The 18,998-nt window shown below is 37.4% G+C and overlaps 1 protein-coding gene and 1 pseudogene across 1 annotated transcript; both read left to right on the top strand.

The window, feature by feature from the left end:
- Window positions 1–9,804: 9,804 nt before the first annotated feature.
- On the top strand, window positions 9,805–11,765 carry LOC113356072 (annotated as a pseudogene).
- A 2,184-nt stretch (window positions 11,766–13,949) lies between these two features.
- Window positions 13,950–16,290, top strand: LOC113356071 (protein NRT1/ PTR FAMILY 5.10-like). The gene is made up of 3 exons (XM_026599080.1): window positions 13,950–14,474; window positions 14,703–15,244; window positions 15,346–16,290. Exons 1-3 carry the CDS (start codon window positions 14,049–14,051, stop codon window positions 16,166–16,168), a joined length of 1,791 nt encoding a protein of 596 aa, XP_026454865.1. The 5' UTR covers window positions 13,950–14,048; the 3' UTR covers window positions 16,169–16,290.
- The last annotated feature ends 2,708 nt before the right edge of the window (window positions 16,291–18,998 follow it).

Here is an 18,998-nt window from a genome sequence, read left to right as displayed (position 1 = left end):
GAGAAGACCTTTGAACCATGATGGTTAGCTATTAGGATGGTTTTTGTTGAACTCAAAATAGCTTAGGCTAGTTAGATTCCTAAAAGCCCAACTGATTTGTGATTAGTGGTGCTGTAAGAAGACCACTAATGCTAGGGGTCAGTGGTGGCTCTAAGGAGTTAATCAGCTACATTAGTTAGTAAGCCACTGCCTAGTTAGTCTGTGATTGGTTGTGCCTTAAACAGACAGCCAATACTAGGGGTTAGCTAAGGCTGTAAGGTTAGTTAACTAACCATATGATAAAAACTTGACCTAGGCAAACTAGCTAGGTGAAGGGAATTCTCATCCATCTCCTTACACTTCCCATCCACAATTTCTTTCCCATGTTCTGTTTTGGTTAAGTTTTTCTTTTTCTTTGCCACTGCCTTTGGCTCACTGCCACTGAATTTTTCTTTGTTTCTTTGGTTCTTTAGTTCACCGCCTGTCACTAGCTCAGACTATCTAGGAAACTTCAATTCACCCCAAGTCTCTGTGGAATGATCCCTTGCTTACTTTCTATACTAAAACTTGGCCTTGTATACTTGCAAGAGTTTTTTGTGTGTTTTCCAACCACACCAAGTTTTTGGCGCCGCTGCCGGGGACTTGGCTGCCGTGTTTTTGAAGTTTTTCTTGCTGTTCTTTGCATGCTCATACCTGCTGTGTAGTTCTGATAAGCATCTTAGTGTACTCATCTTGCATATTGCATCTGTAGCTGTAACTTAGTACCACCTCTAGTGCATCTGCATCATTTGCATAATCTCTTCTCCTTTGCTTCAACTGCATCATTCTGGGAACTGAACCTCTTCTCTGAGTTGCCAGGTGCTTGTGGTGCTGCTGTTGCAGCCTGTTGCTGCTGAATTGCTCCTGTTGCTGAAGCTGTTGCCCCTGCTGTTGTTGCTGTGACCTTGCTGTGAGGCTGAGAACAAACCTCTGGTGCTGATGTGCTGCTGTGAAGCCCAAATAGAGCTGAGCTGCTTCTCCTGCTGCTGCTCCTGATCCTGCTGCTGTGCCTCAGCTGTTGCTGCTGTGCAAAGGCAAGCTGCTGCTACCCCCTGCTGGTCCTGCTGTTGCTATGATCCAAAGCCCAACTGGGCTGATTCCAAGCAGCTGAAAAAGAACAAAGCCCAACTGGGCTTTGCAACTGAAATACCCAACTGGGCCTCAGAAAAGCCAAAGCTTAAGATGATCTAAAGCCCAACTGGGCTTTTGCAACCAAACTGAGCAGCTGGGCTGTGCTTCAAAGGTAAGCCTAAACCCATTAAGAGAACCCAACCTGTGGGCTTCCATTTTTAATTTGTGGGCTTGTAATAATTTTTTCCATTTTTTTGTTGGGCTTGTAATTTAAGTTAACTTTTGGGTTTGTATTTGAGCTTAACTGTGGGATTGTCCCTATCAAAATTTTGGGTTTCGAAAACCCAACAAACAACCTAAACAAGGTTAACTGAACCTACCAACTCAGCTGGGCTTCATTAGTTTCTGGGCTTACTAAAGTCGTTAGTGGGCCGTGTACCCAAACTCTAGGCCGAAAGTTGGGCTCTGTTTCACAACAATTCTCCAAACCCATTGCCTCACCAAAGCACAACCAAAACAGTGGGCTTATTCCCATAAAAACCAAAATTTTCCCAAAAATCCAAACCCATTAAAAACCAAATTTTGGGCTTTGTAATATAGTTACTTAGCTTTTGAGCCCAATCATGTCTAGATCTTGGTCTACAGTTGGGGAATACAACAAATCCCTTAGAGAACTTGCGTGTGGACATACTTCACGTTATGAACCTCCCATAGACCATGATGTCAATAGTCATAGGAATTATTATGGACATTTTCAAAGTCCCGAGCCTCAATACTTGAACCCTAATGACTATTCACACATGCATCATTCGCCACAACGTGAAAATGAACATTTTGCTAGTGCCTCACCCACACAATCATCTCTGATCGATCAATTAGAAGATCGAATCGCAGCTTTAGAAATGCAATCACATGAGGAATCTGTCACATCTAATTTTCTTAGGCAACCTGAAATCTATGCATGTCCCGCATGTGGTAGTTTAGACCACCCTGTTGAGAATTGTCATATTTTGCATAATTTTAGGCAATCTAGAGAAAATCCAAGGTATGAAATGCCCATAAATTGTGAGAATGGTAGTCATTGGGACCATAATCAATCCTTTGAGGGTTGCGATCAATCTTTTATAAACCCTAATGACCATGCACACATGTACCAATCACCACAATTTGAACATGAAGAATTTTGTACTCCCATGAATTTAGACTCCACCACAGAAGCTTTCAAACTCAGTGAGCAAAACTTCGATAGATCTACATCACGAATTCAGGCATATTTAGATCAGATTTTGCTTCACCTACAAAAGGAGGAAATTCATGAGGAAATGTATGTTGTCCCTAATGAAGTGTCTAGTCCCATTCATGTAAATGATGTTGAATATGAACCTAATTTAGAGGAACATGAATCGACTAATGACACCACCACTTTTAATGAGGACCAATATGCATGCTACCATGATGATGATTATGATGATATGTTAGAAGAACATGAAAATATTGTGGAACCTGTTGGTTCAATAACATATGGCTTCTCGCCCTCGACCTTCATGAATGTTGTTTTTTCTAATACTCATTGTAATTCATATGATTTTGATATTGACATGGGATTCGTACAATTATTCTGTGAAGATGAGCATGACATAGGAATAGTTGAATCTTCTGTAGACACTAATGTTATTATGCATGAAAATATAAGTGATGTATCTGATTCTCTACCTAGGTCACATTGTGATGTTTCCATTGAATTGCCGATGCATGAGGACAAATATGTTAATGATGTTGATGATTCTGAGTGTGAACTTGCTAATTTGATTGATGATTGTGAGCATGATGTGACATGTGTAGATGATTTAGGAGATTTTGATTTGATTGATAATGACGTACCTATTCTCCTACATGAGTCACAATCTGATGGCCTTCCACCCAACCTAGATTTGGTTTGTACCAATATTGTAAAACCAATTTTTCTGAGAATGCCTAATCTAGGTTTGGAACTGTGTGCTTCCCAAGTCCTCTTGTACCATTTTGCATTTAAATATAATATCTTTGAGGAACCACAGTTGGAAATTGCATGTTTTCCCGTCCATAGCAAAGTTCATTTCGAGTTAGACCTTGTACATGATGAACCCCCAAAACTGCGAGATTTTGTTTCCAAAATTTTATCCGTTGAAAAATCCAGGTTTGGGGGTAGCTCATTTTGTTTCATAGCTTCACTTGCATGCCTATCATATTATTATTGTGTGAAGCTATTGAAACCTCTACACTTTGTCTTTTGGGTTGATCCTCAACTCTTTAGATTGTTAGTGTATGGTGAATTTTTGTATATAATCCAGTAGATAAAATTTCTTAAAACCCTTTTTGTTCCTTTTGTATATATTTTGCTAATCCAATATGATCTCGGCTGAAATATGTTGGATTTTTTTTTCCTTGAATAACGGAGTTCTAATCTTGCTTTCGCCGAAATCGGGTATTCTCTTTCCTTTTTCTCTACTCAACATGATCCTCTTCATATGTTGTATTCTAATTTTGTTCATATTTTGAAACATTGAGGACAATGTTTAGTTTAGGTTTGGGGGTGAAAAGTAGATACTTTGATAATATGCCATAATTGAAAACAAGAACTCCTTCTTTTTGAAAAAAATGAAAAAATGAAAATTAAAAAATGATAAAAAAAACATAAAAATGGAGCTCATTTACCTTGAAATGTTGACTCTTGTGCAAATATGTAATTTTTAGGAGTCTTAGTCTAGATATTTAGGCACCCTGATTCTAGCACAATTCACATTGTGATAAGAAATTTGCACGCGCACGATCTACCAATACATGTATAGCCTCGATCTTCAAGGTGTTTGATAGGAAGTCACGATTGCCAATCACTTTAGAATACTGAACGAAACTTGACTAGCTTGTTCTTTGGTTGGTTGGGATAGAAGGTGGAGGTTACATTAAGAAAAACAACCATCGAATTTAACTGGGTGCATCAAAAAGGGCTACCTCTTGCAAAATGTCATTTAATCTTTTGTTTCCTTTTGTATATGTATCAAAAGTGTTCTCTCAAAAAAAAAAAAAAAAAAAAAAAAAAAAAAAAAAAGATGAATATCAGAAAAATACAAAAAAATCAAGTATTATCAATTCCATCATCTCTTGTTCCAAAAATAAAAAGAGAATAGTCAATGTAAATAAGAGTCATGTAAAGAGTCATTTTGTTGTTTCATTGTAATAAGCAAGGAGGGTGTATGCCATTGATGTACAACGCGAGTAATTGTGAAATACCTCCAACTCATTCACAATTCTCGTAAAGTCCGGACAGCTAGCTAGATTTCGACCTCAGTTCTTAGCCTGAGAAACTATCTCTTGGTGATTAGTAGTCATAACTTCAGATCTTTCTTTACACATGTGTAGATACACTTTACACTCTTATCACATGTCTTTTTTTGTTATCAGTGCTAGGATTGTGCCTTCGATAGCTAGATTGACATCTCCATTTTGCTGTGAGCTTAAACTGTTTTGCACATGTCACGTTTGATGGAATCTGAGCTTATATTTTGACCTAGAACTTTGTAGGTACGTTCTAAGCAAACCTTCACGAGACTTCACTCGTCCACTAGGGACACTTAGTGGTTTAAAAGGCTTAGTGCATACGCTAAATGCATTCGAGAGACCAGCGACAGTGGTATAGTTAGGATTTCCTTAGTTTTGTTTTACTTGAGGACAAGTAAAATTCAGGTTTGGGGGTATTTGATGAGTGCCAAATAATGTATATATTTATCCCTTTTTTTGGCATTTAACTCATCTTTTGTGCATTAATTCTACATTTTATCCCATATTCTGTATTTTCATTGTTTTCAAGAATAAATATTTTTCTTACTTAATTTTGCATTTTTAGGTAATAAATAAAGTCTGGATGACTTGCGGAGCAAAAAGAGCAGAAAAGTAGTGAAAAGCCGGGAGAAATCACGCAAGGAAGCCGCGAAGAATGGTGCGCACAACCTCATTTTCTACACACAAAAACGCCTCCGTTCTCAGCCATCAGATCAGTTCTCAGAAGCATCCGATGGTCGCTCCTTCATAGAGCATCAAAATCTGAAGTCTCTGCCAAGCACCACAGCGCTGAAATTCCAAGCCTTCAGATTAGATGGTAGTTGAATCCAACGGTTGCTCCCTTGCTGTTCATCAAAGTTTGATATCTCCGCCTTACACTACAGCACCTAACCTAATCTAGCACCGTTCGTTTCGTTGTATCACTTCATCCGACGGTCGCTCCTCGCTTGCCTCCGCATCACCGTCCGATCTACCTACCAGCTCCACATCTCACGGCTTAGTCTTGCTGAACATCAAAAATCGATGAACCCGCCACACTGGAACACCAAACCCTATACCAGCTACCCAAACGCACCCTTCTCCCAAACCATCGACTTCTTCCTCTCCACCTTACCATGTGCAGAGAGCTCTGCAACCACCATGTACGCCACCACCTTCTTCAACTCCACTGCCACCACCACACCTCCACCATCATCACCCCTATCTTTCTCCATCATTACCCCCTTGTTCTAGCCTCCTATTATATAGTTTTCTCCCCTAATTTCTCTCTAAAAACCTAGGGAAGAAATCAATAAAATAGGACGAGTTGGAAATTCAATTAGAAAGCATGGAGAGGAGCAGAACAGCAAGGGGAAGAATGGGTCGAAAGAAGACTCGTCAAATCACATGTTAGGTGAGTTTAATTTCAAACCCTAATTTCTCTGCCAAATTAGGTATTTGGGAAATTGCCCCCAATTTTCAATTGAAAAAGCATGGAGAAGAACAGATGATATGGGTATGGCCGAATTAGGTGAATTAGGTGAGAAATCCCAATTATTTTAATGTTTTCAATTTGGGGATTATTTGGGTGAAGAACCCTAATTTTGTATTTTGGGGAAATGGGGTCTGTGGGTATAAATAGCCTTGTGGGTGTTGTTGAAAACTTTATGCCTGGATTAGCCAGTGTGTCCAGAACCAAGTTCTGTTAATGATCATTTTTGTGCTGTTCATGTTGTGTTCATGTTTAGTGTAATATCCTGTTGTGTTCTGTGTGTGATGTTTGTTCCTGTGATGTTTTGTATCCATCTGTCATGTTATGTTTGTGTTAATTAGCATGTTTGTATGTTCTCACATGATCATGTATTTCCCTGTTTAAACCTCAGAGAAGACTTTGAACCATGATGGTTAGCTATTAGGATGGTTTTTGTTGAACTCAAAATAGCTTAGGCTAGTTAGATTCCTAAAAGCCCAACTGATTTGTGATTAGTGGTGCTGTAAGAAGACCACTAATGCTAGGGGTCAGTGGTGGCTCTAAGGGGTTAATCAGCTACATTAGTTAGTAAGCCACTGCCTAGTTAGTCTGTGATTGGTTGTGCCTTAAACAGACAGCCAATACTAGGGGTTAGCTAAGGCTGTAAGGTTAGTTAACTAACCATATGATAAAAACTTGACCTAGGCAAACTAGCTAGGTGAAGGGAATTCTCATCCATCTCCTTACACTTCCCATCCACAATTTCTTTCCCATGTTCTGTTTTGGTTAAGTTTTTCTTTTTCTTTGCCACTGCCTTTGGCTCACTGCCACTGAATTTTTCTTTGTTTCTTTGGTTCTTTAGTTCACCGCCTGTCACTAGCTCAGACTATCTAGGAAACTTCAATTCACCCCAAGTCTCTGTGGAATGATCCCTTGCTTACTTTCTATACTAAAACTTGGCCTTGTATACTTGCAAGAGTTTTTTGTGTGTTTTCCAACCACACCAAAGATTAGTTGGAATGTGCCATATATTCCGATAGTATAACTGAAAATCCATATTAAACTTTTTCCAAAAAATTTGGTGGCCCATCGAATCAATCCTACTTTATAAGGCCTAGTTATTGGATATGAAATTTTTTGGTTTTGAATATTATGGAGAATATTAAATTAAAAATTTTATAAATTTGTTTGAAATTATCTCATAATTTAATAGTAGTAAAACCCACAGCATCATTTGGGTTAATGTTAAACCTTAATGGTAACTAGTGCGTCCCACACAAATGTGGAGAGTCTGGAGACACACACCAGAGAATTTGTCGAAAAAGTAAAAATTGTTTTGGATTATGATTGTTGAGAATTTAATATGTGGTGGTGCAAAAACCGAACTAAAAATATATGTTTTGTTTGTTTCTTCTAAAAGATTTTCCAAAACGGAAACCAACTACCACATGCCTTAGTGGTTGTCATCGTGATCTACTGTTTAACAGGTTTCGGATCTTGTCTTGGTACCATCAATTTTCAAATCGGGAGAGAATCCGGCTTTTAGATCTTTTGGGTTGTAAAAATGGGGTGATGCAGTCAAATTTGTGATATTTTTTGGGAAAATGGTTCATTTTTTCAAATATTTTTAAATCAAATGGACGAGTAAAAAATAGTTTGGGTGAAATGACAAAAGAAAAATAGTAAGGATAGTTTAAATTTAAAAAATAACAAGGATGAAACTGGATACATCCTGTGTAAATTAAAAATATGAAAAAATATTTGAAAATGGGCACAATGAAACTGGTTACATCCTGTCTATTTTTACATTTTTGTCCATTTAAACAATATCAAAATCTAACTGTCTATTTCATCACGGAATTGTTAATTTTGGTCTTTTTAACCAAATTTGTGATATTTTATACCACAAATTACCGGCAGTGTGAACTTGACATCTGGGGCCTCGTCCTCACATGGAAAGAAAGGGAATTGGGGGGAGCAGTCACTCTTTGGTTGTCTTGTCTCGCATACATTGCACAAGGACGTGTGAAGTCTTAAATAAATGATCCCTGATTGTTTAGGAGACGTACCCCTCATAGTCAGAGATAATAATCAATGGATCTGTCATCACTTTAATACATAGATTCTTCCATATCATTCAAACCATCGCATTGAATCAGCATCAACGAGGAAGGCTAGCAATAGCTCCCCATTTTGCCAAAACATATGCACATGCATTCCCCTCACGACAAGTATGTGAAAATCCCAACCGAGCAGTTGTCTTCAACACTGCTCTTAGTATTACCATTTTCTACAAGAGTTTCAAATTATGCCAGTTTCTTCCATCTGTATTTCCTCAGTTCTTCCGTAACCATTAAACATGATATAACCACACAAAAGTCGACCCAGAGCAGAAAAGGAAAACACAGAAAAAAATGAAAAGTCCGACAGGTGCCTAATAGGCAAGGGAACGACCGAAAGGACATATGTATGGAGTTATGGACCAATAAGAGCCTAGGACACTTAGTTGCAGTCACGGACCTAACATTTCTATATTTGAAAAGATGAAAAAGGTGGTGATTCAAAAAGATAAGAGAAATGTGGACTAGGATAGATAAGATGAATCTTGTTTCTAGGCCACGATTTTCTCCTGGAATCACATTAGCATGTCTGTATTGGTAGTCTTGCTGTCCCTGGATAACACGTTTAGTAGACGTTTAGGCTTGTTTTACCCATGATGATCCTTGAAAACATGAATGACGTTTGATTTTAGTTTGAATATCAACGACTTCTGGTCTTCTCAAAACTTATCAAGCACCAGTGGGACACATCTAATTAGAGTGTTTGGCAGGCCAGGTGGATGGTCAAAGTTAATTTTGGGCAGTGGACTAGGTGTTTATCGAGACAACGAAATTCGACCGTTGTATTTTGAGACGATCGGCTCCAGCTGAATCGATACTCAGCTCCAATTGCGACGAGCCTCAGTTCCAATTGAGACGAGCCTCAGTTCTAATTGAGACGAGCCTCGTCTCAATGTGGCTCGACAACGGTAAATTTTCATTTGCAAAAAAACGGTCACATTTCCAACTCCCTATAAATTCAACTCAACTTCAATCTTCTCTACTCACAACAACTTCTTTTCTTCTCTACATAATATCAACTCAAATCCAATATTTTCTACATCTTTTCAACTCAAATCCAATCTTCTCTACATCTTTTCAACAAAGTTCAATCTTCTATACAGTTTTCCAAACAAAAATTTAACACCCATTTAATTACCATGGCTCCTCGATCTCAAGATTTTATTCGACAAAGAAATAGAAAACCACCTAAAAATAAACACAGTGAAGTTTTAACGGAGAGAGGAAGATAACAATGCACGAATGCTCTCATGTCTGGAATTAGCAATTAGTGAAGGTCATCTGTTGACAAAGGTTGAGCGGGATAGTTCTCTACAGAAAACAAGAGGTGGTTGGTACGAAGTTCATAAAGTTTATGACCAACTTCCTCGTGGTGTTAAACTTATTTTCGATCGATTTCCTTGGTTTACTTTGTACCATATCAATGTGCATAAAAATTCGCCCAAACTGGTGGGTTTATTGATGTAGCGTTGGTGGTATACTACACACACGTTTCATTTTCATGACTTCGAAATAGCTATGTTTTATCCTTTGAATTATATTTATGCAATCAATACGAATATTACAAATGAAATGAATAAATTGTTTTTTATTTTTAGGCATGGCACCATTAGATTTGTATTTCCTACTTGGGATACCTTCTGGAGCGGGAGATGATCCTCCATTTGACCAAGATAGTTGGTTAGCCGACCAACGATACAAAGATGTGCTTCCATTGTACTTCCAAGTAACAACACAATGAAATCATTCAGTTTTGAGAGGGGGCGGAATTGCTAATTCCGGTTTAAAGGCATTTATAGTCAACGAATTGCATTGTGGTAACGATCCTGGTAAGGGTATATGACCCTGCTAAAGATACAAAATTTGCTAAGGTATTTATTTTATGGATACTCGCTTCATGTTTCTTCCCAAACTCAAACTCAAGTACTGAGGCGTTGCAAGATATGGAAAAGGATGCCACTTATTATTGGCGGTCCGCTATATCTTCTCGATGTGGCATGCTGTGGGAGGTCAAGCATCGAAGTTTGTTGGGGAGAGCTATAGCATGGATGTTGAAGGACTTTTAAGCGCACAGATGACTGAATTATACATTTGTCTCTCTCCCCCCCTCTCTCGAAACCATAATCATGTGTTAGATGACTGTACGTGCACAGATGTGTTTATGCGCTTCAAAGAGGAGAGCTATAGCATGGATGTCGAAGGACTTTTGAGTCTGTATGAAGCTTCCTTCTATGCTTGCGAAGGCGAAGAAATCTTGAACCAAATCCAAGAGTTCACAAGTAGACATCTCAAGGATTATATCAAGGGAGGAAATGATGATGAAATTCATAGTACGTCGAAAAATATCAAAGATGAGATTAGTCATTCATTAGAGCTGCCTTTGTTGTGGAGAGTACCGAGAATGGAGGTCAGATGGTGCATAGAGATGTATCAGATGAAACAAGATATGACGCCTTCCTTGCTTGAATTGACTAAGTTGGACTTCAATGTGGTGCAAGCAACATATCAGCAAGAACTTTAATGCGCTTCAAGGTACACCGACCTCAGTACTTGGTAGTCGGTACTTAAAGGCACACAACTATCTTACGATGGAGACAAGTGGGGTTCTCCCACGGATTAAAGGAATAACACTTAAAAAAATTACATAGAAAATCTTATTTTGTCCTTTGACAAAAAAGTACTACAGTAAATATTATTGTGATAGATGTATGAAAACATTATTTCCTTAAAATTGAAATATGGTTCTTGCTGTGAATTAGGTGGGTGACGGATTTGGGCCTTAACGAAACACTAAGCTTTGCAAGAAACAGACTAGCAGAGTGCTCTTTATGGTGTACGGGGCTTTGGTCTGAGCCTAAGTTCGGAAACGTGAGGAGGCAACTCACTAGAGTCGGTTATTTCGTTAGCGTAATTGATGACGTTTACGATGTTTATGGTTCTCTAGAGGAGCTCAAACTATTCACAGAAGCAGTTGAAAGGTAGTTGCACATATAAATTGTTGCTCGCTAGTGCTCTTTGAATTTATTTTTTTACATTAGAAGCTCACTCGTACCGAGAATACTTAATATGGTGGGAATGTTATAAATACCCTCTATTTTTGCCATTAAATAATTTATACATACTTCTAAATTTCTTTTCTAGGATCCACGAGTTATAACCCCAGAGGTGTCACCATCCTTCCACAAAAAACTCATCAAAACAAAAGTAACACAAAAACCCCATCAAAACAAAATTAACACAAAAATCCCAAATTTAAATGTTGGTTTCATCAAATTTTATGATGAAACCAAAATAAAATTTGATGAAACCAACATTTAAATTTGGAATTTTTGTATCCATTTTTAAAAATTTGGAATTTTTGTATCAATTTTGTTTACGATGGAGTTTTAATAGATCCCAACATTTGAGTGGAATTTTTGTACCACAAGTTTGGTCACCTTGGATTTTCATGACTAGTTTTGTTCTTTCTAACCAATATCTTGTTTTACAGATGGGACATAAACACAATAGAAAACCTTCCACAGTACATGAAGATATGTTTCCTCGCTCTCTATAACACTGTCAACGAGATGGCCTTCGAGATTCTTAAAAGGGATGCTTTGGATGTCCTGCCGTGCTTAAAGAAAAAAGTATTCACCTACAACTTATATATTCTCGAAAAAAAATTCAATAGATGTTTACCAAATTAAATAAATATAAGTGGTTAGTAAGAATATCTTGCATTTTCTGTGGGCAGAATTCTGCAAAGCACTGATGGTAGAGGCAACATGGTTCTACGGTGAATACACACCAACACTAGTAGAGTATACAAAAAATGGATCCATTTCTGTAGCAGGACCTTTGGTAAGCCTTCATGCTTATTGTCTGTCAGGAGATAATGAGATTACAAAAGAAGCGCTAAACTGGACGGATAACAACCAGCACTACTCAGATCTCACCTATTGGGCATCTATGATTTTCGGACTTGCCAATGATTTGGGAACATCGAAGGTAAAATTTACCTACTTGCTATTTAAGAAGAAATTTCCACAGCATTCTCGAAATAATGTACATACAACTATACATATGCGATACAATACACAAAATTGGTTAAAAAGATCAAAATCAACAATTCCTGAGTGAAATGGACAGTTAGATTTTGATACTGTTTAAATGGACAAAATGTAAAAATAGGCAGGATATAACCAGTTTCATCGTGCCCATTTTCAAATATTTTTCTTATTTTTAATTTACACAGGATGTATCCAGTTTCATCCTTGCTATTTTTTAAATTTAAGCTAGGATGAAACTAGTTTCAAACTATTTTTTACTCGTCCATTTGAACCGTGATTTAAAAATATTTGGACAAATGACCCAGTTTCCGGATACAATAATATACAATTGTGTTGTAGGATGAGCAGGAAAGGGGTGATGCTCCAACGTCGATTCAATGTTGCATGCACCAAACTGGTGCCTCGGAAACTATTGCCCGTGAACATATAAGATATCTGATTAGTCTGTCGTGGAAAAAGATGAATAATATTCTGTCATCACGCTCTGGTTACCTCCCAAGTTCGCTCATCAATACTGCACAAAATCTTGCTCGCCTCGCACTAGTCTGTTCATGTACCAACATGGAGATGGGTTTAGTATTCCGGATCGTGAAACAAAAGACCGGATTGCATCTGTAATTGTGGAACCCATTCCCGTTAGAGGGTTTGAACGGCGCTTAGACACAAAATGTGTATTCTAAATCTTAGTTAGTGGCTTCACACAGCAAGATCCATATTAAATTTCTGAATATGGGATCTACTTCGCAGCTGTTTAGGATGTTTAGGAACTTAAGTGGATTGTGAATGCGGGTACTGGGCATGCAGTGTCATGTAAGAGTGGGCTTGCAATTATTCCTGCTAAGTGCCAAACTAGCTAGGATGTCGTTTCTTAAATTAAATACTCCCTCCGTTCCATTTTACTTGACGTTGTAGAATTTTTCACGCAGATTAAAAAATATTAGAAAGAGTTAAATTTTTTACATTTCTACTCATATTAACATTTTAAAAAAAATATTAAATGATCTACATTTTAGTTTCTAAATTTTAGGAAAAGTTACAAATCCCATTGTAACTTACTTGGGATGTACCAAATTTTTATAGATAAAAGTGTATATCCTCCATGAGAAATATTTAAAAATTGGAGTAATTATTTATGTGTTGATTCCAAAGCAAGGATAAATTAGAGAGAATTTGGATAAAATATTAAAACTCTCATCTATTTTGAAACAAAAAATAAACCTAAAACATGAGTAAAGTGGAACGGAGGGAGTATGGTCGTATTTGTCCCAGGTAAATATACTGATGAAGTTAAGGAATCATTAAGCGATCTCGATTCTCGATTGATTTACCAACAAACAAATCGAATATTTTCTTATCGTATCCAATTATTTATACTAATTTTTTTGTGTGGACGCCAATAATCAATTCCTACTATACAACAAAAGAACAAAGATGACTATGGGTGCTTCAATTATCGAATTCCAAATGGTCCACAATGAGTCATGCTGTCCAAGGAATAGCTCATGGAAAACTAGCTTGACTTGTTGTCTTACTAGTTTGACCAAACCTGGTACCCTGGCCTCCATATCTCTCACCCAGTAATCAACCAAAAAGTAGCCCATGCCGTAGACTCATAAATAGCATAAAGTCGCGACCCCTACCATATCTTCTAAATCCTGATATCCATTCACGTGTACTGTGTGCACTGTGGGTGATCCAATTGTTTAGTTGTTAGTGATTTATGACACAAATAAACAACAGTAACTGTGCTTTACAATCAAAGCCTTCGGTGGCTAATCCCACTTTTTGATATTTAAATGATTTAAATGTTGAATGCTTTGTACTTTTTCGCCATATGATCGATTGTCCCAAGAAATAAAATAAAATAGTGCAGTTAGTGCTCAGCTCCACTAGTGGAGTTGAAGCATCATCAGTTCAGGCCCGACCCAGGATGCTCTTCACGATGTATCTATATATATATATAATGTCGCATTTCTTGACCACAGACACAGAGAGTGCGAGAGTGAGCTAGAGAGAGTTATGGGGGTCTTAAGTTCTGTTAATGGTGATGCCAATGATCATTATGAAGTCCCGTTACTCACTAACAGCACCACAGACGGTCATGGAGTACAGAAAAACACTACTAGTAGTAGTATTGATTTTGTCGAAGGTGTCGTTGATTACAAAGGAGAAAAAGTGTTTGATAGATTGAAGTTTGGAGGATGGAAATCTGCTTCTTTCTTGATTCTACTCTCTACTGCGGACTCATTTGTTAACGTTGGAATGATTTTAAACCTCATTAGCTATCTTACTGGTCCTCTCCAGCAACCAACTCTTACGGCAGCCAAGAATATCAACATTTTGGCCGGAGTTACATGGATGGTTCCACTCTTCACTTCACTCTTCGTTGATTGTTTTCTTGGTCAATTTCGTACCATCTTATTCTCTTGTCTCATCTACATTACGGTAATTCTAGCTAGTCTTGTCTCTCCAATTAGATTTTGGATGGAGTAATTAGCTAGCTTATTTACTTAAATTTCAAACAAAATCTGAATGAATTTTCCTTAATTGGGGTCTTTTATATGATATCTTGTTTAAGAGTTTGCCCGGCTTTGAATTTTGTGAAAAATAAGAATCTTTTGATAGAAGCTGGGCGTCATAGTTATAACTTGTGTATTCATCATGTTGTGCCAGGGATTCGGATTCTTAACACTATCAGTCCTGCATCCTTACTTAAAGCAAAGTGACTGCGTTAACAAAATCCTGTGCAATTCTCCATCTTCTTTCCAAGTTCTTTTCTTCTACATGTCTTTGTATATAGCATCAGTTGGGGGTTCAGGATTTCGATTATGTGCACAGGCATTTGGTGCCGACCAGTTTGATGAGACCAGCTCAGACGAATGCAAGTCCAAGAGCTCATTCTTCAATTGGTGGTATTTTGCAGCTAGTATTGGGACTATTCTTTCTCAGTTGATTTTGAACTACATACAGGATAACTTAAGTTGGGCAATAGCATTTGGCATATCTGGCATTGTCATGATGGTTGCATTAACTGTCTTCTTGCTCCGAATGCATACTTATCGCTATAATGTCAAAAAGAATAATTCCCACGCGATATTGGACATAATCCGAGTATATGTTGTTGCTGCAAGGAACTGGAGAAGCAAGACTAGTATCGACCACGAGCAGGCAATAGGAACTGCACATCAAATTCCTTTCGGTTCTCATCAATTCAAGTAAGAAAACAATTCCATGCCAAGTTAAGTTCAAGGCTTGTTTCAGCCAAATGTATAATCAGTAGCGAAGCTTCTCTCTAACAAGTTTAAAATGTGCGCAGGTTTCTAGACAAAGCGTTGATTGATTTTTCTAACAACCCAGTTGTTTCAAGGAAATCTTGCATAGCATGCAGCTTTAGTCAGGTTGAAGACGCAAAGGTGCTATTACAGTTGGTTCCAATATGGATTACATGTTTGATCTATGTTGTTGTATCTTCTCAGTCAATGACTTTCTTCACTAAGCAAAGCATCACCCTGGACAGATCCATAGGACCAAATTTCCAAATACCAGCTGCCTCAATTTATATCTTAGTGACCTTATCCATAGCCTTCTTCGTACCAATATACGATCGTCTTTTCATTCCTCTTGCTCGAATTGTGACTGGAAATCCCAACGGCATAACCACACTTCAAAGGATAGGTTGTGGCATTTTCTTTTCTACAACATCTATGGTGGTTGCAGCTGTAATTGAGAAGAAAAGGCTGCAAGCAGCTCTAAATTTCGGGTTGATAGACAATCCAAATGCAACCATTCCAATGAGTGTGCTGTGGCTGGTTCCTCAATATGTCTTGACTGGTTTTGAGTCTGTTTTTACCTTTATTGGTTTGCAAGAATTCTTCTATGATCAATCTCCAAAAGGGTTAAAGAGTGTAGGTCTATCACTTTTTTACAGCATGTGCGGCATAGGGAGCTTTCTTAGTGGCATTCTCATCACTATCATTGAGAGGGTGACCTGCGGCGACGGGTCATATGGTTGGTTTGCGAACAACCTCAATCAGGCTCATCTTGATTACTTTTATTGGCTTCTTGCTGGGCTTAGTACACTACAGTTGGTTACTTTCCTATATTTTTCAAATTCTTACCGCTATAGGAGGGGAACTTAACTTCAATGTGAGATCTATGCATGTACAGTGATGTTAAACTTTCTTAATAATGTATCTCAAGTGAAGCTTAAACTTTGTTTACATTTCTACAGATTTATCCTTGCAATCTCGGATTTTACTTATTCAGCAGTAAAATAGATAAGATCTAACTCTTGACATAAATGAACAGAACATAGTTTATAGTAAAAACAGTGTTTGATCAAGACAAGTATTACCTAATGTCTGTTACTAAATGATAAATGGTTACATTCCATGCAAAACAGAAAACAAAAAAAAGCACATACCTTACAGCAATCCACTGTTAGATCGGCAACAATAAAATACTGAAAATATAATGTTAAACAAAATTTCAAAAAACAAATGAAATGAATCACTGAATTTGCAACAACACGCCGAGGACAGAGTCACTTAATCATCAAGATGTCCTTAATATATAATTCGTGTTCTGTTATCGAGGTTTTAGTAATCTCTTTCAGAAACAAGATAGATAGAAATCGCAAAATTTTCTTTGTCTCAAACTTTGTGATTCTGCAAGATAGATATCTAAAACTCTTCTTGAACTCGTTCTTGTAGAATTCGTATTTTGAAAGATAGATAACAAGTTTCATACCCGGTAGAGTTCGGATTCGATTGTTTGGGTACGACAAGATTGATCATGGATATTGATTTTTGAGATCGTCCAAGTAATATTCAATACAATCAGATTCATGGACTTTATTGTCTTGACTTTCTGATATGTGAAGAGATGGAAATATAAACTCTATATACATATTGTGAAGGATCAATTGTATTAGGTTTTGTCCATACAGGTTGTCGAACAAAAAAGTTGGTGGTCAACTTGGTACCATATCCTTTTCATCATAGATAATAAATATCATTGCTTGGGAAATTTCCAAATGATCGACTTGAAACAAAAATAGCCCATGAACAATAAATTGCTCTTAACCAAGATTGTTAAGGATCTAAGAATATCCATTGCTTGAATCATATTTTGAGAGTGAAAATGCGGGGGTCTAACAACCACACCCAACAATTCGTTTGGCAATCTGAGAGGACTTACTCCAATACACTTTCTAGAGAATCAACTAGACAGTCAGACTCAATATAGAATAAAGTATATTAAAGAGTTTAATATCTCTAACTCTTAATTCAATCCGTAATCAGCAAATAGAAATCTGCGAGCCCGATTGAATATAAGAGGAGTAACTTGAACGGTACCAAAGACCAATGTTCAAGTGTCAATCCATGTAAATCAACAACCCAAGGTTGGATATTCCAATTGATTGATCTTAACGCACAACCTGTGATATTTCAATTATATAACAAAAATATAATACGGAAAAGAAATAACACAGACACCAGAATTTTGTTAACGAGGAAACCGCAAATGCAGAAAAATCCCGGGACCTAGTCCAGATTGAACACCACAATGTATTAAGCCGCTACAGACACTAGCCTACTACCAATTAACTTCGGACTGGACTGTAGTTGAACCCTAATCAATCTGACACTGATTCAAGGTACAATTGCGTTCCTTACGTCTCTGATACCAGCAGGATACTACGCACTTGATTCCCTTAGTTGATCTCACCCACAACCAAGATTTGCTACGACCCAAAGTCGAAGACTTGATAAACAAATCTGTCTCACACAGAAAAGTATATAGGATTGAATAAATATGTCTCCCACAGAAATATCCAAGAGTTTTTGTTCCGTCTTTTGATAAATCAAAGTGAACAGGAACCAAATGATAAACCGGACTTATACTCCTGAAGAATAGCCTAGTATTATCAATCACCTCACAATAAACTTAATCGACTAGCGAAACAAGTTATTGTGGAATCACAAACAATGAGACGAAGGTGTTTGTGATTACTTTTCTATCTTGCCTATGGGATATATAAATATCAAGCCAATTTTACAATTGCAATCAATCACGATTGAAACGGCAAGATTAGATCACGAAACTACAAAGAGAATAGTTGGGTCTGGCTTCACAATCCCAATGAAAACTTCAAGTCGTTAAACTACATGGTCTCGACAAGAAACCTAAGGTTAAAGGAGAATCGACTCTAGTTATGCAACTAGTAACATACAAGAGGTGTGGGGATTAGGTTTCCCAGTTGCCAGAGTTCTCCTTTATATAGTTTCAAATCAGGGTTTGCAATCCAAGTTACCTTGGTAACAAAACATTCAATAATCACCGTTAGATGAAAAACCTGATTCAACCAAGCTAATATCTTTCAACCGTTAGATCGAACCTAGCTTGTTACACACAAATGAAATGTACCCTCATTTAGGTTTATGTAACCGTACCCAAACGTGTACACCATGTTGGTTCACAAATAGTTAACCGAGGTTAGCCATGTGATTACTCTCATATCAACCTTATTCATCTTAACCATAACTAGCTCAAATGACTCAAATGAAACTAGTTAAAGAGTTTTTCAATTGCTATATTCTCATGGATTTATACAAGAACACAATTGAAGCAAAATCGGTTTGATTCACTCGATTCGATACATGAACATTATACCCACGGTTTGCAAAGATTGCATTCCTTATTGATAAATATTTTAGGTTCATGTACAACCAATTTTAGAAAGTAACCACTTAAGTATGCGTACAGGTATGCGTACTTAAGTAGCCGGATTTGAGTTTTGTTTGATTTTCAAACTCAGCAAAAATTCACGGACATGAACTTTCCGCCAGTACGTGTACGGGTACGCGTACTTTAGGTAACCGGATGAGTTTGGTTTTGGTTTTCAAACTCAGCATAAATTCACGGACCTGAACTTCCACCAATCTCCTACAACCTTTTTGTATACAC

This window comes from Papaver somniferum, chromosome 3 (assembly GCF_003573695.1).
Source record: "Papaver somniferum cultivar HN1 chromosome 3, ASM357369v1, whole genome shotgun sequence".
NCBI classification, from domain to species: domain Eukaryota; kingdom Viridiplantae; phylum Streptophyta; class Magnoliopsida; order Ranunculales; family Papaveraceae; genus Papaver; species Papaver somniferum.
Note: the sequence above shows the minus strand (reverse complement) of the source record. Positions and strands in the feature narration are given on the sequence as shown.